This window comes from Lagopus muta, chromosome 1 (assembly GCF_023343835.1).
Source record: "Lagopus muta isolate bLagMut1 chromosome 1, bLagMut1 primary, whole genome shotgun sequence".
NCBI lineage: Eukaryota > Metazoa > Chordata > Aves > Galliformes > Phasianidae > Lagopus > Lagopus muta.
In genome coordinates, this window is record NC_064433.1 from 181,843,145 (window position 1) to 181,869,371 (window position 26,227).

General features: G+C 35.6%; 1 protein-coding gene across 8 annotated transcripts in view; it reads right to left on the bottom strand.

Moving 5' to 3' along the window:
• The window catches only part of CNTN5 (contactin 5), a 597,686-nt gene that overhangs the window by 121,567 nt on the left and 449,892 nt on the right, over positions 1-26,227 (bottom strand). For all 8 annotated transcript variants that reach the window (XM_048937197.1, XM_048937242.1, XM_048937259.1 and 5 more), the window contains 3 exons: positions 24,795-24,897; positions 6,452-6,633; positions 686-822 (listed from right to left, as the gene is read on the bottom strand). In XM_048937197.1, the coding sequence (XP_048793154.1) occupies positions 686-822; positions 6,452-6,633; positions 24,795-24,897 (422 nt within the window). The remainder of the gene's footprint in view (positions 1-685; positions 823-6,451; positions 6,634-24,794; positions 24,898-26,227) is intronic.

Here is a 26,227-nt window from a genome sequence, read left to right on the forward strand (position 1 = left end):
GCTGATTATTCACTGAGAAAAAAAGAAAAAAGTAAAACAAATGACAGGCCATGACCTAAGTGTTCTTTTAAAAAAGAATTTTATCTAGATCGACCCTTAAAATATATCAGGTGAGTGTACTGAAGAGTTTACATTCTTGGAACATTTTAATGGTGTTGATGGTGAGTTCTGAAGAGAGCTGAAAACTGATGAAAACAGAACAATATTTATCCCTCTTACATAGCTTTCAAATGTGTTGCTGAGTAAAAATCAAATATGCTATGCAGTAAATAACCTATTATTGGGAGAGATATACAGGAGCATATGCTTAAGCAAAGATAGTCCTTCTCTGAGTTGTTACCCTCTAACATAATTTTGCAATTAAATTAATATCACTGTCTAAAAAAGAAAATTAAGTAAATGTACTGGGGACTACTTAAACATTACAGGACAGTGGCAGTGTAGTTACAAGCATAGTTTGGAAGTTCTTCCCATATATTTTGAACTAGAGAGAATTACTAATGATTGCAATACTATGTTAAGTTGAATCAGAGGAAACAAATGTTTAGTACTTGTCTTTATAATTACACTTTAGAAACTGATAGAGAAAACACACATTTCTGATGTACTTTCCATAACTTTAACTAAACTCGTCTGTACTAAAAAAGAAACATGCAGCATACTGTTGACACCACATCTAATGTACCTGTGGACTGAGAGGAGCTCCATTTTTCAGCCAACGATACGTGGGCCTTGGCTTTCCAGTGGCTTTGCATTCCCATCGTAGCTGTTCCCCACTATCTAATTCAGTATCATTAAGTTTCTCCACCCACTGTGGGTAGGCTGCAAGGAAAATATATGTATGTATGAATGCTATGTATGAAGCATACCACATAATAAGTGTCTAGCAGATATGCTAAGACCTAAGCAGTTAAAGAACTTGGATTATGTTTTTTACAAAGTCTATGCCTCAACAAGAAACATAATTAAGCAAACAACCAAAGCCGAAAGAGGAAATATGAAAATAATGAAATGATACTACTTAACTTTAAAGGAAATACCATAATGGCATCAAGCAGTGAGTAGTAACAGCCAAGAATCGAAAGTCTGCCTGATTTAATCAAGTCCAAAGGATTGAATTAGAGTAATACATATTAATGCATTTATTATGAGTGGATTTGGTAATATTTTTTTTGTAATCATAATACAACATTTAGTAACATTGTAAAATCTAAACTATTTTAATTTTAGTAAGGATGTGAACCATGATAGTCTATGAGTTTCTTGAGTTTAATTCATATTTCAAGAGAGAAATTGTTCTTAATGTTTTTAAGAATAAAACCCACATGAGATTTCCAACATTCATTACTAACAGGATTTGCATAGCAAGTCAGTGTTTTATTTTATTTTATTTTATTTTATTTTATTTTATTTTGTTTTATTTTGTTTTTTTTTAAGGTAGTCTGTTGTTAGCCACACGTGTGATCATTAATATCTGGATTTCACGTAATAAGTAGGGAGCATTTTTGAAGACTTCCAAATCTTCAGTTCAGTGATCAATACGGTATCTGTTTCTAGAATTGTTCCATTTAGAAAACTTAGTATGAGCCAGTGAAGAATTTATGTATTCATTAAAAATATATTTGCTTACAAGACACATTTTGGGTTTTCATGTAGCAGCATCAATTTTTGTAACAAAGAGGGTAGTAGATCTGACTAATTAACTTAAAGATACTTGTTATATAGATTTTAAATTGTAGAGAATAAATAGGTAATTACCTTCATTTTTAAAGGAATATAAAATTCTTCTACTTTGAATAAGTAGAAATTCAGTTCTATCATGACAGATTCTCTGCTTCAATTGTTGGATAATTGATAATGTGTTTAAATGTGAGGAACCAAGTTTAAAAATAAATCTTTAAATCTAGCTGTCATTTCACATATCACCAATCAAATATATGAAAAGGTATGAGGAAGCATGACAGATGACAAACTTCTTGTAGCTTACATCTCATGCAAGTATTATACAGAGAGTGAAAGGGGTGTCTATCATTCCTAAGCAGAGAACAATCTGCATAAAAGTCCCTGACCAGATAGTTGTCAGAAACTGGACATGTGTCATAGAAAGAATCTCTCATTCCTCTTTCATTGCAGGAAAACAAATAAATAAAAAAAAAAAAACCAAAAAACAAAACAAAACAAAACAAAACAAAAAAACCAGCCTCCCTTCCACACCAAGGCCAAAACCAACTGCTTCCACCTTTTTTTATTCTCATTACTGTCAAGGTATGCTTCATAAATGCTCCTCTGCACTGAATCACTGGATTCTTATGTTAATCAAAAGATCCCATGCAATACTTCAGAGCAGTCTGTGAGAGTCCTTGCTGACTTGTTGCCTATTAATTGTCCTAAGAACATAATTCAATTGCATTGTTTAGCTGCAACTGTTCTGAAGTATTTCGGTATGCACAAAGGAAGCAGTCTGGGAAGCACCTCCTTACTTTGAAAATGAGTAAGCTAAGGTGGTTTTGGAAAAGGTGGGAGATTAATGAGTACCTAAAAAATTGTACAAGTTAGCTAGTGGTGCCTTAAAATTATGCAATTTTGAAGAGGCACTAAACTGGTGTTCTTTATATTTCTCTCCTTATTTTGCTTTTTCTGGAACTTCTACTATGCAACCCAAAACATACACAGTTTCTTGTTGTCACCATGAACAAGACCATAAAGAATTAAATAGTGAACATGATTACGCTTAAGTACTGTATCACCATGACTGGTTGTGGAGGTATTCCTGGCAGAAAACCACCATTCCCACCTACTGGCCTCTACTGTCATGGCATGGGAAAAACATAATTGTGCAATCTATTAGTATCAATAATCTTTTTTTTTGCTACATGGAGTATTTTTACTCTACTTTTTTTTTTTTAACTGTCTTAATAGCTTTTGGATTCAGAATTGTCAGTCTTTCTATAAGCAAAAATAATGACTCAGAATTTTTCTCCTTTAAGTGAAGCAAGAGAATTTGGAATAAAATGGCAAAGCAATAGGTAGCTGTAATAGGAACAGAACTAAAAGCATAATTAAAACAAATAGCATACATTTTGAATTCTCCTCCTCTCTATGTTATTCTTACTTTGCCACAAAGAAAACTTAGTTTACTCTTTGCTCATCAGCAAGAACCTTTCTGCATAATGTCTTAACACTTGTTCCTAAACATTGCCAATAATTAAAAGAGAAAAATGTGAAATGTTTAACCGGATTTATGACCACTGACTATTTTCTTTTTCAAACAAAAAAAATTTAAGTGTTGTTTTGACACACATGCAGGCAAAAGAAACCTCATTCCATAATTACAGTTAATTCGAATTAGAAAATATAAATTCTAAAGTGTATTTAAACAGATTTGGAAAGTATTATTTATTTATTTATTTATTTTCTACATGCAACATTAATGGTTAGGGGAAAAATGGATGTTTGGCAGTTGTTATCTGCTTAGGGAAGAGTTTGTGGGGTAAAGGTAAGAGTAGAAGGATGTGTTTTATTATTCAGTGGCCTTCATCGGTACTGTGCTATAACTTTCTACAGACTGCCAAAATTTTGAAATCACTATCCACCCTGTGATTTATTTATTTATTTATTTTATTTAATTTACATTTCTCCATATTTTTATTTGAGAATGTAAAAATATTTTATAAAAACACAGCAATAAAACAGCAAGCTTACAGGCCAATTATTACATCCTATGTTAAAAAAAAAAAAAAAAAAAAAAGTTAAGATGCAGAAAATTCAGCCTACTTTCTCAAATAATTAAAAAGAAAATGGCTGAAAGAATATTTAAGAGAAAATTTTTTGTAGAAAAATGACTTCAGACATTCTGAATAGGAGTGTGAATAGGAGTCTGCAGTGAATAGGAGTCTACAGTGAAAGAAATTCATTTTCTGATAGTTTAAAGAACAAAAATAGGTGAGAAAGCTAAGACAACTGATTTCAGCTGAAGGTACAATCTTTCTTTATCCAGTTTCTGTATAATTACCAGTGAACTGATTCAGATGAAAGGAAAATAGCAAGGAAAAGTGTTCTCATGCTCTGGTTCACATCACAACTCTCTGCTGATATTAGTGAGTAGGTAACACATAAGCAAACTCAGCAGGGTCAGAGAGAGAAAAAAGCAGGGACTGCACAGAGCAGTTGCCATTGGGAACATGAAAGTAGTCAGAAGTTAAGGAGGAGCCACGACTCTAAAAGGTTAATGTTCAATTTCTCCACTCAATTTGTATCTTTTGTGCTCTCATCTATTAATCATATTCAGCTTGAACAAAATTTCACATGAATGGTAGTATGAGTGGATCACCAGGGGAAAACCACATCTCTCAAAAATAGGTTGCAGTCAAGTATCTGAAGATGCCTTGCATTATCAAAATTATATTTTTAATGACTTTGTCATGTCTACAGCTGAATTTCCACCAAGTGCTGGGACTACATCAATCTTAAATTGTGAGGAACCGAAATACCACTTTCTGAACATCCGAAGAGTTAGCTGTGTCAAGCAGTCATGGTATATCTGTATTGCAGCACCAGGTAAGAAATGAAAAATCAGTAGTTTGTTACTAAATCCAAACAAACAGGCAGATGTAGTGCTGTGGACTTTCTCCAAAACATTCTATGATTACCCAGATTAGATGCAATTGATGAAATGAATATTCAGACAGTCTGATCCTACAGATACATGCAGATTGTGAGACCACAACTGGTCACAGAATGACACAAACTGGTCCTAGAATTCTTGTAAAATTTCTTAAATTTTACAAGAACTCTCTGGTAAGAAATGATGGTCTACTATCTACTATCTGAATTTCTGAGATTAAAAAACAATCTCTGTTTCCTGTAGCAATAAGATGTGAAAATGAGCTTTTAAGTAAAACTATTAATGCCAAGTGTTGTTATGAATGAAAGGTGTATGAGCAAATACTGTTTTGAGTAAACCTCCTATATCCTGACGCAACAGCTCTCAACGAAAGAGGCTGAGAACTTTGTAAACTGGCTACACTTTCTGTGTCTAAAATCTTTCTTATCAACCAACTTTGGAATGAGATGTCAGGGTTTGTAGAGACACTAATGTTATTTTCAGGAATGCTCTGATGCAAGAGGTTCACTGGGGAGTACTTCATCTCAAGGCTGAGAAATGTTACTTCAAGAAACTATTAACAATTTTTATTTCTTGTTTCATATGCTGAAGTTTGCTGTCAGTCTCCTCCACTTGAAAGATCTCTTACCTGCACTGAACTCACTTCCTACTACTGTAGACAGGTAAAACTTTGATTCATATTTTGTTTTGAATTCTGTATAAGATAATCTTAAAGATGGTAGTAGACTTTATATAACAGAAATATAATAATATGTGTTTCATATAGCTGTTAAACAGATAACGTAGATAATTTGAAGTAGATTTCTGTAATGTTTGTTAGGACAAGGGGGTATGCCTTTCAACTAAAAAAGGGTAGATTTAGGTTTGATGTTAGGAAGAAACTTTTTACTGTGAGTGTGGTGAGGCACTGGCACAGGTTGCCCATAGAACTGTGGTAGGTGCCAAATCCCTGGAGACATTTAAAGTCAGGCTGGACAGGGCTCTGAGCACCTGATCTAACTGTAGGCATTCCTGCTCATCACAGGGGAGTTGGTCTGGACTGCTTTTAAACATTCCTTCCAATGCAAAAGATTCTACAATTTCATGATTCTAAAATAAGAAACTTCTAGAGAATCAAGTAGAGGGCCATAGAGGTTATTAAGGCCTGCAAGCATCTCCTTTATGAGGAAAGGCTGAGAGGGGGTCTGGGATTGGGACCTGGAACTGTTCAGCCTAGAGAAGACTGAGAAGGGGTCTTGTCAACACCTACATAAGTATCTAATGGGAGACTGTCAAGTGGATGGGGCCAGGCTTTTTTCAGTGGTTCCAGTGACAACATAAGGGGCAACAGGAATAAACTGCAATACAGAAAATTCCACACAAATATGCAAAATAATTTATTTACTGTGGGAGTGACAGAGCACTGGAATAGGCTGCTGAGAGCAATTGTGGAATCTCCTTCTTTGGACACCTTCTTGTGCAACCTACTGTAGGGAATCTGCTTTAGCAGGAGTTTGGACTAGGTGATCTCCAGATGTCCCTTCTAATCTGTGATTTTGCTGTGAAAAATTATAGAATTTTCAAATTATAACAAAACTTCTTAAAAAGAAGACAGCACATAAGAATCAGGAAAAATGAAATCTTAAGCTAGTTTTTTGAGGAAGTCAATTTCATTCATGATTCAGGCTTCAATTCATTACTGGGGAACAAAGATATATATCTTAATTCAATAATGATTTTAATTCTGAAGAAATGTATTTATTCTCTACTGGACCTTAGCATCTTTCATACATAGTAAAATCCTTGGACAAAGCATTGCTGTATAGTACTGTGTGCAGTTACACTTACTGTACACTTGTAGCTGTCCTCTGAAGACATTCCTTCCACGTGAGTTTTCAGCTTTACATTCATACATCCCTGCATCCTCTAGCTGAACATTAGGTATTTCAAGCACAGCTTGGGATTTTCTCAGACGGGCTTTACTTGGATTATGACCATTAACTTTCTTCCAAGAGATTGTTGGAACAGGGCTGAAATATTTAGTAAAATTTCTGTTAGCACTCTTTCACTATTAAGAATGTAGATTCTGTGATCTGGTAGTTTAAACATTTAATAATCTAAGGAGCAATAAAATATAACCACAATGAAGTTCATATATGCTTGATAAAGCTCACTTTCTGCAGGGAATCTTTAACAAATGGTTTCTTACATGGAATTTGTCTGTTTCATCCACAAGGGAGGCCAAGATTTTATTGAGATCAAATAAATCATTATAAGTGCTCTCTTTAGAGCTTCTTCAGAACTCTATGTTTTACTCCTGAACATGTTCACTCTGTAGGTAAAAGAAAATAACAACTTCAAACACTAGATGAACTGAGAAAATTCCACCACTTCTTGATTTTCCTACCATGAACACGCAATCTTGGACATCAGTAATTGATACATCTGACCACATGTGGGATTTCAGTAACATTGTACTTCGGGTAAAATAAAGTGACCAAAGTCTTGCAGACCTTTACTGTTATAATATTAAGTTATAAAACTAGTTTGGTAGGTACCACTTCTGACTGAATTACATACTTGCTCCCTAGAGAGGAAGGGTTTATTACTGTAGCTTCCACAGAGGACTATGGGAAAGCTCCAATTTTTCATTTACAATCATACTGACAGAAGAACTAGATTAGTTAATGTTTGACTTCATCCAACTCTCTTTTCAGACCAAGCACTCCTCATTTTACAGGATTTTTATTCCATGGTTTTCTGGTACATTTCTCTAAATATGGCAGTGGATACTTAGGGAAAAAAAAAAAGAACTGTCCTTATTGTTTGATTGTGAGCTGTGAGCTATACTACTTCAGATAAAAGATAGGTGGACATTATACAAGAAAATGTAACAATTACATGTTGATTCTTTTTCATAAAAATATCTTGGATTTATTTGAATTGCTTTCAAGTCTTAACTTGGATATGGATACAGTTGGATCTTGTGGGAGTATAGACTGGGATATACACTTGGCAGAGATTGAAATTTAAAGAATCTATTCACTTCTACTATAATTTGCTCTATTCAGCTGATGGGATTTGCTACTGTTGTGTGAAGCTGTGGTAAACAAATAAACAAACCCTTTTCCCAATATTTAAAGCTGACCAATTTGATATACAACAAATACAGATGTGGCAATGTCATGGTTTTGTGATTTTTGATTTTTGGTATTCCACATCATAACATCATGTAGTGCACTGGAAGTTAAAGTGTTAATGTTCCATTTCCGAGTACCTGTCCCTGTACATCACATAAGTCATGGGATCTGGCCCCTCCTCTTTCTTGCTCGCTCTTACTGTTTTGCAGGGTGTGTGTGAGAGAGTGCTTCCTATCCATCCCAAGCTTTCAGGTTTGCTTGGACTTGGAAACTCTTTCTGTCTCCCATTTTACTTGATGTATTAGTCTCAATTTCAATTAGATTTGATTATATTGTGTTATCTTGCATTGCGATATCGCAGTTAGTAAAATAAGTTTTCCTCCTTAGATTGTTGCCACTATTCTGTTTTGCTTTTTTTCCTTGAGCCCAGCTCCCATCTCCCTTTTGTCTTTTCCTTCCCATTTTTGGGGGTTGGGGGGCCTATGGTTACTGCCCCCATGTCACAGACACAGATTGATCTAGTTAACTCCGTGACAGGCAACCATTGACATTTATGGTTCTATTTATTTCTCAGCCAGCGAAAATTTGGGAAGTGAAAAACTGAAGTTGGGATCAGACTTTTGGCAGAGTTGCTCCAAATTCAAATGCCTTATTAAGATTAAAAAAATTCATAGACTCCTGACTGGATGGTAGTATCTCCTGAATGCCACAGAAATTCACTGAGTCTGTAAGCACAACAGCCTTTACAATGTTTGTTGGCTAAGGTACAGTTTCTGGAATTGTATCTGCTATTTGTTTGAGTATATCAGAAACATAATCATTTAATAGCTTGTTGTGTTGATTATTTGGCAAAAGTTACTTCATTTTGAACATGTGTGGATTAATCTCTAAGATTTAGTTCCTACAATAGCACTTTGTTCTTTCAAAATGGTCTTTATTACTGGTCCCTACAGAAGAAATCCATGAAGAATTTTTCATTTTTATCGAACACTACTTCATCCTGTTCCATTTTTAATATTAAAAAATAAAAGGATACCTCTTTCTCTTTACAAAACCAATAAAACCTACTTTATTTATTTATTTATTTATTTATTTATTTGTTTGTTTGTTTGTTTGTTTGTTTGTTTATTTATTTATTTATTTATTTATCTTTCCCATTTGATATTCCAGTTCATGGCTACATATTTTGATTTGCTTTCAAAATACAAGTAACTATCAAAATTACAGAATCGTAGAATGGCTTGGGTTGGAACGGACCTCAAGGATCATCAAGCTCCAACCCTGCTACAGGCAGGGCCACCAACTTCCCTATTTAATACTAGACCAGGCTGTCCAGAGCCCCATCCAACCAGGCCTTGAACACTTCCAGGGATGGAGTATCCACAGCCTCTCTGGGCAGCCTGTTCCAGCATCTCACCACTCTCATAGTAAAGAACTTCTCCATGACATCGAACCTAAATCCTTCCTTCAAGTTAAAACCATTTCCCCTTATTCTGCTATTATCTACCCTTTCAAAGAATTGACTCCCCTCCTTTTTTTAGGCTCCCTTTTGGTACTGGAAGGAATTATTTTGATATGTTAGAAGTAGCGCAAAACAAAAATATTATTTTTTCATATTTCTAATTCCACATTTCACTTTGATGCTCAAAGTCAGTCTTTCTTTAGTGACTTCATGGAGATTTCATAAGAACTGTTTTGGGTTCATCTTGAAGTATGAACTGTTTACATGCTTGTACTCTTTCTATATATAATATAATTATGCCATGCTTACTGGTTGCAAAACAGCAGTTCTACCTGGGAAATATTAAGTAACCATTATTGATTGCAAGACTGAAGTACAGTGTAAATTCTTCATGCTGGTACAATGCAGTACTACTCAATAACTGCTCTTTTATGAACGAGTTAAGTGGGCAAGTATAATCTATTTCGCACCATAATATTGCCATGCGTTGCCCATAATTCAAGCCTTCTGCCCTACTAACAGTAAAACAATGAGAACAACAACAACAAAAAAAGCTGAGGTATGTCTTCTATTGTCTTGGAAGAAAACTGGTTCAATACATTAGAATGATAAATGGAATTTTTCATGGTACATATTTCCATGAAACAATGAAGCTATAAACTTTTATGGTCTCATTTAGCTGTTACAAGATTATTGTGATATTCAAGTGTTTAGAAAATTTCCTTTAAATTTATTTTAAATTTTTGAAATTTGCTTTAGTGTGTGCTACAGAAAATAAGTGTATATAACATGGCAAATAAAAAAGAAACTAGATATTCTCTGGGTCATTAGGAAACATATTTTAAAAATTCACTTTTTTCTTCATCAGTATGAAGTAGTAAGTGGAATTTTTCAAAGAGGAAGAATTACTTTAGAGTGTAGATGTAATGATTTTCAAAGGAAAGTACGTCCAAACAGCAAATCATTATTCACAGACATCTTGTAGCTCTGCTTAAGGAAGCTTCTTATTTTCCTTGCATAACTCACAAGTGAGGTATGAATTTTACATCTGAAATAAAAAAAAATCTGTGCCTATTTGCCTTTGTGACTCGTGTGAGCATAAAATGAAAGTAATAAAAATATCTGGGCAAGGATGTGAAAGAATAAAATTATGACTGTTCTAGAAAACTCACAAGATCTACCATGAAAGCTAACTAAAATTTGTGCTCATCAACAAAATATTGTCCATCTTTTCAAATGATCCACAGCTTAATTTATTTATTTTTAAAACAACTGACAATAAAAGTATCACATTGAGTTTAATATAATATGCAAAATTTTAAAATCTTGTAATAACTATAATTTATTTTGAGTCTAAGCAGATAATGTATGGGAATATTGGTTACTTGTTGAATATGTAAAACGGCTCACATTTAATTCCTATGAGTACTTTAACACAACTTTCAGTTAAGCTAAAGATAAGCTTTCTTCTCACTTTTGGAAGGTGTTTAATCTTGCTGGTAAATCTTAGCATCACTGGGAAAAAATAAATTAACCATTTAATTCCAAAATACTATCATTAACCTTCCTATTTTTTTGAGCTGAAAAAAAATTCAGAGATAATCTGTGACCGTGGTAGCCATTACTGCAATTTTGTTCACTTTGGCTTTTAAGAAAATATAAGTTATAATTTTGTATTCCTATCTAGAAGAGAATGTAAGTGCAACATTTCAGCAAAATATTATTTAGGATAAATGCTCTTGAATTTGTTGGGAATATTCACAAGTCTCATTAGAAATAGAAGTGCTATGAAAAACATATATGAAGAAATTTCATACAATTTTTGTTTACCAATTTAATCTGAAATAAAAATATTTTTGGAAATTTAAAATACTTTTTCTGTGGATCTAAATTTCTAATTTTCAGCTGCAAATATAAATAAATAAATAAAGGTCATCTAGTCCAGCTCCCCTGCAATGAACAGGGACATCTACAGCTAGATCAGGCGCTCAGGGCCCTGTCCAACCTGACCTTGAATGTCTCCAGGGATTGGGCATCTACCACCTCCATGGGCAATCTGTTCCATTTTTGTGTCTACATTTAGAAGTTAGATAATGGCATTAGCTCAGAGAAATCATAACACCAAGGCTAGGTAATGACAAATTTAGTGGAAAATGCTGAACAACTCCTGTGAATTCAACTTTGGTCATACTGCAAAATTCCTTACTCTCCTTACTCATCATTAAATAATGGATGTTACATCATGGAATAGAGAAGCAATGAATCATTTACTATTGTTAAATATGGACAAAGTTCATTTTTTTCTTCATTCGTCCTGTGATTTTTTTTTTTAGTCTTTTTATAATCTCTATCTCAATTTGCTGGCTGGAGACTTTGAAGTGGACACATTATTATATGTTTATAAATTTATAAGGACATAAAAACAGTTAAGATGTCATAAGCCATTGACTTGGATATGGTTATGTAAACAGCATATGAGAAAATTTGAAATGTAACAATCATATATGACATCTGTTGTGTGAATATAGGAGATAATGCATGAAGAATCTACAAATTGCAAGAAATTCTTTCCTTCTGATCCTTTCAACTTCTGACAGAGAGAAATCCAACATATGTGCTTCTGGGTAGTAAATTTGGAATGTAAACGGAAGCAGGCAGATTTCTGCAGCATAAGCGTTTCATTCTTGTCCTCAATTTGAAGGTCACCTTTGCATAGAAGCTAAAAGCAACCATTCACAAAAATTCTCCTTTGTCTTTAAATATAAATCAAGGTTGTCTAAATTACCAAACAGAGTTTTCAGTTACATTTGCAAGTTTTCTTTGGTGGTCCTTGGAGAGAAAGAGAAGGAACTGGTAATACTGATTCTTCATGACTGATGTCTTATTGATAGGGACTTGCAGCTTGCTGGGATTGATTTTTTTCCATTTTCCTAATGTCATATGATAAAAGCAATTAAATCTAAATATCAAAATGTAAGCATAAAGCACTTAGAGTGAGGCAGAATGAGGCCTGGGAGTGCTACCTGGGATTTACCAAAGAATCTTTATTACATTACTATGAATGATTCCAATATTTGCAACATTATAAAGTCTATTCAAGAGAAAATCTTCTCAAAGGAGTGTAGAAATAAATCTAACTTGAAAAACAGGAACTAAATCCAATCCTACTCTAGCACCTTATATGAATTCTTACTGTAGATTAAAAATAAACTTTAAATTGATGAAAGTCTAAGATTTATTTGACATTAAAAGTATGTACTATGGAAGGAAACAAAGCTTAGATCTGCTCCTGTCTTATATAAAGAAATTGAGCATCAAGGAGGTATGTTCACATTTAAAAAGGTTCCTTCTTCTAATCAAAAGTCTGTCTCCAGGTGGAAGGACGTCTCTACGAATGAAAATGACAAGTACTTTTTTATTGAGTGTACTCATTTACCTCTTGGGATTGTTTTGTTATCAGTGAATGTGCAGAGTAGCTTTCACAGCTTTCATATTTGGCACTCAATATAACTAATTAACAAAAACTGCTTTCGAGACTGAGAAGTGGTGTGAAAGGGCATAGAGGAGCATGAATTTCTGTCATATGGGTTTTAGAAACATATATTTGTATATGATTTTTTTCTCTAACTTGCAGTTTAATGTTAGTCAAATCTTTTCACTATTTTATATTAATATTTCCATGTTATATGAGCAAGCAGACATTTTACAGATCCGTGATCTGTACATTAAAAGATCATTTTTGAAATTGAAAGCAAATTGCTATCTGTGAAATTCTGCATTATAATTTGCCTAATATTTGACAGTCCTAACATTCTTGCTTGTTTTGTTCCCCTGGTACTTCTCCTATTTGCAAAGAAAAAAAACAAACAAGCACACAGTATTTGAATCTCTAGTTCCACAAGCAATTGAATATGTACTAACTAGAATGATTTGTTCCATTTAATGCAAGCCAGGGATCTTACATTGTGAGTATAATAACACATATAAAAGTTAAGTCAAAATTAGCTTTCAATTCACTTGCAAATTATATATTAAAAACTTCTTAGTATTCCTCAATCTCCCACCCTTCATTTTTCACTGTAGTGATTTATCATATCTTTTCATGCTTCATTTTGGCCAGCAGCTCCTGTGTAGGAGGTGACAGTTTATGTGTTATTGTCCGAGGAATAGTGGAAATGAGAGCTGTAAATGTGCACTAAATGTTTTGAAAACGGACTCATCTATAGTATCACAAGTATCTCTGTTTATCACTGTTGTCATAGGAAGAGGCAAGGACTATCTCATGTTCTTGGGAAAGTACAAAGAGACACAGTATCTAAAAGAGGAGCAGTTTCTGGGGTCGAAAATTTTTTTCACTTTTGGCAGCATTTCTGAGCTATGTCTCCAACTGCCACCACGGTATAAAGATCTGAGATCCTACCCCATGGCTAACAGTACTGCCAGTGTTGGAGGGAAGAGCTACTGATGTAATCTACTTGAACTTTTGTAAGGCTTTTGATACAGTCCACCATAATGTTTTTACCTCTAAATTGGAGGGATATGGGTACAATTAATAGAAATGGCTAGATTGCCATATCCAAAGCGTTATAGTCAGTAACTCAGTGTCTAAATGGAAAACAGTGATGTGTGGTGTCCCTCAAGGACACAAGCACTTCTGAGTCAGGACAAGTACAATGCAATATCTTAATTGTGGGATTGAGTGCATCCTCAGTAAGTGTGCTGATGAAGCCAAGTTGAGTGGTGCCATAGACATGCCAGAGAAACCTTAACAGGTTTGAGAGGAGAACCTGTGTGAATCTTGTGGAGGTCAACAATGCCAATTGCAAGATTCTGGCATGTGGACTGGAAGCAGTTTCCACTGCCAGTAATGTTTCAGAGAACATATTGAGAGCAACTCTGCAGAAGATTTAGAGATACCAGTGGATTAAAAGTAGAATATGAATACTCAATATTCATATTCTTTCTAAGCCTCCACCAAGAAAACAGCCATATTCTGGGCTACATACAAAGATGAGTGGCCAGCAGGTCAAGAAGACAATTTTCCCCATCTGCTCTGCTCTTGCAAGAACTTGCTTGGAGTACTACATACAATTCTGTGTCCATGTATGGCAAATAAAGGTGATGACAATGCCTCCTAATGAGAAATAAGCACTATGGAGCAACAGCAGGCAACAAAGAAAAATTGTCTCATCCATCTGACAACCAGTGACAGATCAAGAAAAATGCCATCTCTACCCAGAGAGATGCTTTTTTCTCAGTTGCTAACCCTTAAATGAGGGTGAGGAGTTGTGGATCCAGGCTCCACTCCTTCTGGCCACTCAGGTGCATTGCTTGCACCTGAGCTCCCTGGGTAAGCTACTCCTTACCTGGTGCTCAACCATTGGTTCAAGCTGTGACCTGGCAATTCCACTACAGTCCATCAAAACTAAAGCACTGATCTGTTAGAGTGCATCCAAAGGAGAGACACAAAAAATGTAACACCTCTACTGTGAAGAAAGGCTGAGATGTTGGTGTAGTTTACCTCGGAGAAGAGAATCACTGAATTATAGAATTCGTAGCTATAGAATTCTATAGTTATGGTTTGGGTTGGGAAGGACAGTTAAGGTCACCTAGTTCCAACCTCCCTGCTAGGCAGGGATGGCTCCTGCTAGACTAGCTTGAAGTCCTTTCAGCCTGGCCTTGAACACCTCCAGGGAGGGGATATACACGTCTTTAGACAACTCATTCCAGAGTCTCACCCCACTCACAGTGAAGAATTCCTTCTTAATATCTAGTCTAAAGCTACCCTTTCAAGTTTAATGTCATTTCCCCTCATTCTGTCACTACATACTCTTATAAAAAGTCCCTCCCCAGCTTTCCTGGAGTAACATTCAGGTACCATTCAGGTACTGGAAGGCTGCTACAAGGTCTCCCTGAAGCCTTCTCTTCTCTAGGCTGATAAGCCCCATCTCTACCAGCCTTTCCCTCCATGGGAAGGGTTCCAGACCTCTGATAATCTTTGTGGCCTTCCTCTGGACTCATTCCAACAGCTCCATGTCAATCCTTAGTTGAAGGCCCCAGAAGTGGACACAATAATCCAGATGGGGTTTCACAAGAGCAGAGCAGAATACAGAATCATAGAATCATCAGAGTTGGAAAGGATAATTAAAGGTCATCTAGTCCAATTCCCTTGCAAGGAACAAGGACATCCACAGCTAGATCAGGTTTCTCACAGTCTAGCCCAGCATGACCTTGAAAGTCTTCAGGGACAAGGTATCCACCATATCTCTGTGCAACCCATTCCAGTGCCTCACCACTCTCTCTGTAAAGAAAGACTTTTTCCTTATATGTGACCTAAATCTGCTGTCTTTAAGTTTGAAACCATTTTCCCTTTTCCTATCACTACAGACCCTGCTGTCCCCTTCTTTCTTGTAGTTCCCCTTTAAATACTGAAGATCCAATATCACCTTGGAGCCTTCTCTTCTCCAGGCTGAAGATCCCCAGCTTTCTCAGCCTGTCCTCATAGCAGAGATGTTCCATTCCATGGATCATTTTTGTGGTGATGTTCTCCAACAGGTCCATGTTGTTACTGCACTGAAAACTCCACATCTGGATGCAGTACTCCAGGTGTGGCCTCACCAGTGCAGAGTTAGAGGGGCAGAATCACCTCTCTCAACCTGCTGGCCATGCTTCTTTTGATGCAGCCCAGAACGTGGTTGGCCTTCTGGGCTGCAAACACGCATTGCCAGCTCACGTTGAATCTTTCATCAACTGATATCCCCAAATCCTCCTTAGGGCTGCTCTTAAGCCATTCTTTGCCAAATCAGTGCTTGCGATGGCCCTGACCAAGATGCAAGACCTTGAACTTGACCTTGTTTAATTTCATGAGTTTCTCCTGGGTCCACCTCTCAAGCCTGTCTAGGTCCCTCTGGATGACATCCCTTCCCTCAAGCATGTCAACTGCACCACCCATCGTGGTGTTGTTTGCAAACTTGCTGAGGGTGCACTCAATCCCATTGTTGCCTACAAAGATGTTAAATAGCACCGGTCTCAGCGCTGATAATTGAGAAACACCACTCATCACCAGCCTCCATTTGGACACTGAGCTGCTGACCAATAATTTCTGGGTGTGATCATCCAACTAATTCCTTATCCAGTGAGTGGTCCACCCATCAAATACATTTTTCTCCAACTTGGCTACTAGGTGTGAGGTTGGACAGTGTCAAATGCTTTGCAGAAGTCCAGGTAAATTACGTCAGTTGTTCTTCCTTTATCCAATGACACTGTAACTTCATCATAAAAGGCCAACAAGGTTGTCAGGCATAACTTGACCTTGGTGAAGCCATGTTGCTTACCACCGATCACCTCATCTTTATTTTCCATGTGCCTTAGTAAGACCTTCAGGAGGATCTTCTCCATGACTTTGCTAGGCACAGAGGTGAGATTGACTGGCCTGCAGTTCCCTGGATCTTCTTTTTTTTCCATTCTTGAAAATGGGGGTAATATTTCCCCTTTTCCTGTCATTGGGAACTTTACCAGACTGCCATGTTTCAAATATGATGGGTAGTGACTTGGCAACTTCATCTCCCAGTTCCCTCAGAATAGAAAGATCTTGTTGCACCTTCAGGTTCTTTAAATGGTCTCAAACGTGATCTTCATTTACGATGGGCAGGTCTTCCTTCTCTCAGTTCTCACCTGCACTTTATCCAACTTGGGTGGTACAGTTAGAGCCCTTGCCAGTGAAGACTGAGGCAAAGAAGTCATTGAGCATCTCAGCTTTCTCTGTATCCCTTGTGACCATGTCTCCAGTTTCCTCCTGGAGAGGGCCCACATCTTTCCTAGCTGTCATGGTTTTATAATTTTGGATTGGTATTCCACATTATGTCATCATGTAGTGTACTGGGAATTGAAGAGTTAACGCTGCAATTCTGTGGATTGTCAATAGTTCCAGTTATCGAATCTCAGAAGAGAAAAATGAACTATTGCTCCCAGAAGACTTCATTATTCTGTTTCCTTTTTTCAGTCACAGAATCACCGAATGGCCAGGGTTGGAAGGGACCTCAAGGATCATGAATCTCCAACCCCCCTGCCACAGGCAGGGCCATCAACCTCCACGTTTAATGCTAAACCAGGCTGCCCAGGGCCCCATCCAACCTGGCCTTGAACACCTCCAAGGACGGGCCATCTACAACCTCTCTGGGCAGCCTGTTCCAGTACCTCACCACTCTTGGGTAAAGAAATTCCCCCTGATGTCCGACCTAAATCTCCCCTCCCTCAACTTAAAACCATTTCTCCTCGTCCTACACATATCAACCCTTTCAAAGAGTTGATTCCCCTCCCCTCTGTAGGCTCCCTTTAGGTATTGAAAGGCTGTAATGAAGTCACCCCGCAGCCTTCTTTTCTCCAGTCAGGGGAAAATAAAACTGACTGGGAGTCATGAGACTGGCTCTCTCTTTTTGTTTGTTTTGCTCTGTATGCTTCTTGGCCATCTTACATACAGCGTTAGAGTAAGGACTTCACTTTCAAACACTCCCTCATTTTATTTTATTTATTTGCTTCTGTTTCAATTATATTGTATTATATTGTGTTGTCTCATGTTCTGCTATTATATTTATTTTTTGCTTAGCATATTGCTGCTGTTTTACTCACATAGGCCCATCTTCCTGCCTTCTTCCTTCCCTCCACCTCCTTTGCCAGGGTATAAATGCATGGATCCCTTCACGCCCTGCTGGGGAACTAGGCCAAACCAAGCCAAATTGTGACACTAGCTTTCCTTTTGTTATTCCTCCCCAGGTGCAAGACTTGCTCTTGCTGAACCTCATCAGGTTCCTTAGAATACTGAAATACCTGTAGAATTTCTTCTTGTTCTCCTTTATGTCTCTGACTAGATTTAATTATATCTGGATTTTAGCTTCCCTAACTTGATCCCTGGCTGCTCAGGAAACTTCTTTGTAGTCCTCCCAAGTGACCAGTTCCTCCTCCCACTTCCTACAGGCTTTCTTTTTACTTTGGGGAGACATTATTTTTCCTTTCAGGGGATAAAGATGGATTATAAGAAAGATATAGAAAAACATTTTATAAGGGCTTTAGTGGCAGGAAAAAAAAAGGATAATTGTCTTAAACTGAAAGAGGGTAGATTTAGATTGGATATAGGGAACAAATTTTTTCATGACGAGAATGTTGAGAAACAGGAACAGTTTGCCCAGGAAAGTTGCAGATGTTCCTCTGCTGGAAATGGTCAAAGCCAAGTTGGATATGGCTTTGAACAACCTGATCTATTGAAAGATGACCCTGTTCATGGCAGGGATTAATGGAACCACATGCTCATTAAATTCTCTTTCAACCCAAACCATTCTATAACAATGATACTATGATTCTATGGTTCTGTAAATATTCATCTGCTGTTTTGCACCTTGACACTTCACTCATCTCAGTGTCATTGGTACATGATCTAATGTAGAATCACCAAAGTTTGGGAAAGACCACTGAGTTCATCAAGTCCAGCCACCTTCCCATCCACTGCCATGGCCACTAAATCTCAGTGCTACATCTACAGCTTTCTTGAACATTTCCAGGAACAGTGACTCCATCACTTCCCTGGCCAGCCTGTTCCAATGCATTACCACTCTTTTTGAGAATAAATTTCTCCTAACATCCAACCTGGACCTCCTAGAGAAACCTGAGGCCATTACCTTTTGTCCTATTGCTAGTTACCTGGGCTAGCAGAGAATTACTTAAAGTTTGTTTTAAACTGAGAAAAGTACAAGTTTCTTGTTCCTCAGCATAATACATGGGCTGGAGTGGAAGGTTGCATATTGAAGAGTTTTATGCTAGAAAAAAAATGGTCTTGGAGCAGAAATGCTTGTGAGACTTTTTGTAACACTAGATCAGTGTGAAGCGGTCAGCTTACAAGAAGATCTCTTCTGCTTCTCTTGACAGTTTAAAGTGAGAGAAAATTCCATCTGGATCTGAACCTATAAAGAGCCTTTTTTATCTACAGATAAGATATGAATGCCAGTTCCACAACATACTTTGTTAGTAAAAATAATGTCTTACTGTATTTGTCTAGATCAAACAACAAAAAGATTAAAGCCAGGGAGATGTGTATGAAAGTCCTAGAATATAGTTTTAACTGATGGACGTCAAGGGAAGGACAAATCTTACAGATGCGATTAGAAGAGAGGGTCAAGTTTTATCCTATGCAATTAAGAAAAACAGAGGGTAATATGTAATATTTTATTCAACTATGTTGAAAGACCAGCAAGTACAGCAGAGAATTGTGCAGCCTGGATCTGTGACTTGTTATTGTAGGATAATTTTCTACTAATTTTGTGGTCCTGTATGAAATCGCATATGGCCAAGTTTAAGAAAGGAACGAAGTAATATAAAACCTTTGACCAAATATTACTATATTGCCTTTCTTCTTTTCTGAAATTGTTATCATCCTCACTGCACAGCTAAATGAAACATCCATCTAACATGTAAACTAGCAAAATGTATCTTTTTAAACCTACAAAAAGTTATACAGTGATTAGAATCCTTTGTAGCCATTATCTGATTGTCTTTATGAGTACTTCATACAGAAATAACATTTTTAGAGTCTTCATACAAATGCTTCACAGTTCCAGTCAAATCCTCTCCAGTAGATCATATAGACTTTTTATAATATAACCCTAATCTTTGCGTAGATATCATATTCACCTATTCGAATACATTTTACTTGTATTTCTTCACATTGTAATGTTTTCAGTAAGCTCTCCTTATGTGTACATAGTGTGTAATAAAAATATTGATAGCAATGTTATTGATAATACAAAAATAAGTAAATGTTAATATTTTTTTAAAAATTAATAAAAGCTCGAAGTGCTTTTTGTAAAATCATTTTAAAAAATCAAGTTGAGGAAAAAAAATAAAATTCCGCATTCCATGGATTTAAAACTGTGATATGTTTACAAATCAGAATTTATTCAAAGAGTTCATTATTTCTAGAGAATATTTTAGAACATCTCCTGAAATATAATTTACAAAATTTCATTTGATTCTGTGATTTAAAAATATATAATGTTACCTCCTCTTTATCTCATTTAAAGAGCAAGATTTAAAAATAGACTGAGTTCTTGTAGACCATATATTAGGTGGGGTGATTGTTTATGGTTGGCAATAAATCTGTTCAAAAGGGTGTTTATAATATAATTATTAAAGCAAAATTAACTGTAACACCAGAAAAATAGTTTTACCACAACCTCATCATAATAGAAGTAATAAAAGTAAGTCAATATCTCTTTAATTCCTATCTTTTACTGAGATTATTTTGCAGTAAAGGCAAAGAGTTTATATTAGTAAAGTGAACTAAATTAGCATTTATGAATAATATTGATATACTGTAGAGATGTCTCTATTGCATCAAAATAACACAAAATGAAACCTGTCAAAATATAGAAAAACAATCATATGAAGTGTAAGAAAAAATGATTGTCGGAACAATTATCTATTGATTCTTGTGATTAAACTCTCTGTCTGATGATCTGTGTGCTTAAAAAACAAGCATAACATTAAAAAAAAAAAAGGATACATATATACATATTTCACTAAAACATTAATTCCATTTTTAAAGCAAAGTTTGAAACTTTAGCAAATATGGCTATAGACCACATCCTCTGATTTGTTATAGTGATAAATAAAATATGATTACTCACTCAAACTTGGCTTTAGGCACAGAATCATAGAATCACAGGCACCACATAATAAAAATATATATTTTATTTCCTTGCTGTAACCAGAAAACCAGTGAGGTTTATGTTGATAACAAAGTAAAAGTAGCAGTATAGTATGTTGCATTGCCAAAAATACAATGAAAAAAAGGTTGAACCGCGAAGGTCATGTAATGTGATACAACTTGGTTTTAAAATATATCTGTGTGAAAAAGTATGTTCAGAAAAATTGCTTGAAATGGAAAGCAGAAGTCAATCTAGATCTATATACCTGAAACAAGGGAAAAAAGAGCAGGATTGTACTAACACTTCCTTTTTCTTGAGCTGCTTTCCTCTGAGGGCACAACTGTTTGGTTGTTGGAAAGGAGTGTATTTAAAACTTGGACAGAGTCCTGTATCATTGTCTAAACTATCTATAAAATTTATTTCCATTTACTGTTGCTTTTAAGACCCATGTAAAAATAAATTAAAAGTACTTCTGAGATAAATATTCTCCAAAGTCAGAAAGTGTCAAAATGAAGAGTGTTGTGACTGAAATCATTGCAAGCATGTTGTCACGTAGTTCTTATGAAAAGTTAAAAAAGTTAGTCCTTTATTATTGTATGAGTTTATTTTTCTGAATTTTTCTTTGCCAAAAATACGACTGTCTGTTACACTAGCAAAGAAGCCCAAATTAAAATGATCCTAATTAATATGACATAATTAAAAGGGTGACAAAAAACATATATATGTGCTCCGTGTACAGGTATATGTAAAATATAGAAGTAATCAAAACACAAGTCTTTGTGTGTGTATAAGAGTAAATCTAGTTGTAAAAAACATCTTCAAATAAATGTAGATCAGCATTAAAAAAAAAAACAAGACAAAACACTAAACATAGCTAATTGCAAAAAGCACTTTGATGTATATTACCTATATATTTATTTTGTATTCTGTTTGTTATATATCTACAATGGATAAATGCAGCAATTTCTTTGCCAATTACTGTTGATCATTATAAGCAGCATTATGTCATTCAAATAACATTATTTAGACATATTTCATTTCTGTATTATTTTGAATTCTTTAGAAACTACAAAATCTATTTATCTCTGACATTCACAACACAATATTTTCTCCTGCAACTGAACAAGCAACATATTGCGTAGATCAAAATAAAATCCTTTTTGGAGAATTTCTACCTGTTAAGCAATTTAGTTTGAAGACAAAAATTGCACAGCTCCAATTTGTTCAATTTCTACAGCCCAGATCCAATTCACTTAATTTCTATAGTCATAGTGACTGGCAGCTCTAAATAAACACTATTAATAAATATAATCTGTAACTGGGCTCTTTTTGGAATGTTTTCAGATGCCTGGAAATCTTGCTGGAATGTCTGTCATACTCACAATTACATGCGTAAGAGGAGAGCAATTTTTGAGACTGCTAAATTAAAGCAAAAGGAAAACAGCAGCACATTGGTTTTGAGACTTCAAGTCTCAACATATTAAATAAAGAGCTAATTAGAAGCTGATATGGTTTGGTAATAGGCACTTGTGGCAGCAGAACAAGAAAAAATTTGTACAAGCTATCAGAAATAAGAGATGGGAAAAAAAATGAAAGCGATGAAAATGAACAGGGAACCTGATAAGATAAGGAGTATATATGTTAAAAGTACTTGCCCATTGCAATAGCAGCAAATGGGATCAACTTATTAGAACCTTAAATTTCCTGATGGATCAGGTATTCTGTTTTTCTTTGTTGTTTTTTGTTTGTTTGCTTGTTAAATTTCAGTGCCAAATATGAATCTGGAAATAAACTAATTGAAGCCCTTCCTGTCGACCATCATCTTCCTTATATGGTGGCTTGAAAGACTGAGTCTTTTTGAGACAGTTTACTAAATCTCAAGGTGCTGATAATGGAAAGTATTAGCACCTGCTTTTCTTGCCTACAAGATGTTTTATGCTTGGTCTTGACAACATTTGGTGAACATCCTCTTCACTGGAAAGTGACAGTTGACTAGGAATCTGCCTGCAACTGCAATTCAATTCCAACAAGAGGAAGAAAATGAAACGAATATGTTGGCTGGCAGCCATAGCCAGGAGTCTAAAAGAGACTTGTTGCCGATATTAACCCGGCACAAAAGTAGTTAGCATTGCTGACAGGAGGAAGCCTGGAGCAACCTGCCTAAACAATCAGCTATTCTTCTCATGTAATCTAGTATCTCTGTAAATCTCCCCATTTACTGGTTTTCTGTTCTCTCTCATGTACCCCTTTCGTTGTCTTTGCTGTACAAAATATAAAAATTGTGTTTTACCCCACAGAAGTTCTCCCCACACATTTTTTTTCAAAGCTCCTGCTCACATTTTGGTGGAACATGAATCTACAAAATCCAGCCACTGCCTGATGGTTCCCTGCATGCCTCCTAAATTTTGTTTGGACTGATTGAGCACTGTCCTATTGTTCACTTTAAGATTACTGGGCATAAACAGATACAATTAAAACAATATTCCTCTGCAGTTGTTTATGAATATTTTGTTGACGTAGTCACCAAGGTTAACTAGGATGTTGATCAAATGATTTTGGATTGCCAGCAGAAACAGGCGTGAAGGAAGGCAAATATAAGACAAATCTCACCCAGCTATTAAATATAAATTGTTAAGGGAAAAACCTGAGCCAAATCAACCAACCATCAAAGCAACAACAACAAAAAGTAATAAAAATGACATGAATGTCAAAATAGCTATCAAAACATAAAAAGGTCCTCTCAGGTGACGGGAGTGGTGATCTTCAGGAAATTACTCTATTACTTTAAAATTCCTTTCCTCTGGAATTTATTTCCTACTTAGGTGGACAAAAAAGAAGAGCATACGGAACCCCTGACATGGCCCTAGACAAACTGAATTGTGAAATTCCACCATAAATGGTAGAAAGCAAAAACCTCCCACTGTTTCTTAATTCAAGCCAGCCCATGAGGAATCTGTATGTACCCTATTAAGCCATTAACTTGAAAACCAGGCAGGATAAGTGATATTAAGCTGTTTGACCAGGGAAAATATGAGCAAAAACAGCATCACTGCAAAAACAAACCGAATGGTGTTCAATACTGTGTGATTTCACTGATACATTTGACACAGACCTCTTCTAATTTTAAGGTGTACTTTTCTGAAAAAGAAAATCTTTTGTGTTTTTTTTATATATCCGTAATTTTAATTGTGATTTTTCAATTATGGAACACATTTTTTAATATATATATAAAGGCAACAATATTCTCTTTGAGTCACTCGAATCACTGTTTAGATCTGCCTGAATTATACTATCCTTGCCACACTTACTCTTTACAATGACAGTAACAGCAACTGCCACAACAAAATCAAAACATTATCAGTTCCCCACCTAGATATGTATACAAAACACATATTCTCTAGTAAAGCAATTAGCTCAGGTAGAAATGAGAGAACTTCAGTTTCTACAAACTGTGTTAGGAAATGCTCAGATCATTGTGCTGTGATCTTCATAAACAACAACAACAACAAAAAAAACAAAAACAAACAAAAAACCAATAACTGTATTTTGGAAAAAAAAGATAATAATCTTTTTTATTCTCCAATTACGATATTTTGGCAGAACAAAATGTTAAAACGTTATCACAATAAATAAAAGCATGAGTGTAGTAAAATTTTCAACATAAAAACTGTTCCCTTTTTCTTTGTGAGAACACTACTTTTCATTTTGACAGACTTTTAAGTTGAACGAATTACTGTCCACAGAAATGGTTGGGCAGGGAATTCATAATTAGTTTAAGCGTGCAGAAAGGGATGTCTGTGAAAATGCAATACAACAAAATAATGGGACAACAAATTAGACGTGTCACATCTTAATAAACAATCATGTCTAATTATGAAATAATCTGGACTTACTTGCCAAGTGCAAAACATTCCATCTTAACAGTAGTTCCCCTTGCTGCTGTGACTGTGTAAGGAAAATGAACTTCAATTTTTGGTTCATACTCCCCCATCACACCTGGAAAATAAGAAATGTTTAAAATGAAATATCACCAGTTTTCCATATATTGACATATCATATATATATCAGAAAAAATGCTGCGGCTTAATTTTGAACATGCCCAGCAGTAAAGCTAATAACTGGCATAAATAGCCCAATTTATAGAATCACAGAATCATATAATAGCTTGGGTTGGAAAGGACAGTACAGAAATATAAGATGGAAAAATCATCCAGTTCCAATCCTGCCATGAGCTGGTTGCTCCCCACCATCTCAGAATGCCCAGGCCCCATCCAACCTGGCTTTGAGCACCTCTAGGCATGGGGCACTGCAGCTCTCTGGGCAGTCTGTGCCAATGCCTCATCTGATATGCTCTTTTCAGATCCAATATATATTTTAAAATGCTCTTCATGGCCACTAGCAACACTACAATAAGTTTTGAGAAAAAGGATTAATTTCCTCAGACGTATATTAATGTTTACATTTTGAAAGGTTAATGTAGGATGAGAACTTTCCTAGACCAAAGCTTTATTTACCAGTGCAATAACAATTATAAAAATGAAACTTACATATCATATCATATTGTGCTCAACAAAGAACCTTCCAAGATCAGGAAAAAACCTCTAACGCATTTGTGTAAAACCATTTGTGTAGAGACACAAATACAGACATGCAGAGGGACAAAAAGTTCAATGATTTAATTTTCAACAGCCTTTTTAATTTTGGAAATGATTAATCGGGACAACACACTTTATACATGTTAAACAAAACTAGGAAATCATTTTTGGATATGAAAGATGTAAACATTGACATCAGCAGAGATATCTGGTATTTAGTATGGAGTGACTGACAGTAGGATTGCAAGAATTAGAAATGAATAGAAGGAGACAGTTTACATAAGGCAAAGTGTGTAGTTTGTATTTGACGTAACTGAAAGAAAAATGTCACAATGTGAATGAAAGAAGAATATGCTAACAACTGCACTTGATTAGAAAGAGGATGAGCTATCAGGGTAAGCAGTAAAACCTACATTAAAAAGAATGAGAATTAGATTTGTGGATTAGAAAACTGGATAGAATCTGAGTTGTGGATACACTAACAGCAAGGCAAAACTGGTCTAAATCTATAAAAATCATTCAAGATTTTTCAAAGAAATTCCAGTGTACAAACAAACAAGTCTTTAAGAGAAACAGAAGTGAGAAGGAGATCTCTTATGCAAGAAAAAATAAAGGAAGAATCATAAGGATGCACATGAAAGCAATGGAATATAGAATTTGCAAATGAGAGAAGACCAGCTTGAGTGATAGGCAAAAAAATAACCTACAAGCTAGAAGGACAAAAAAAAAAA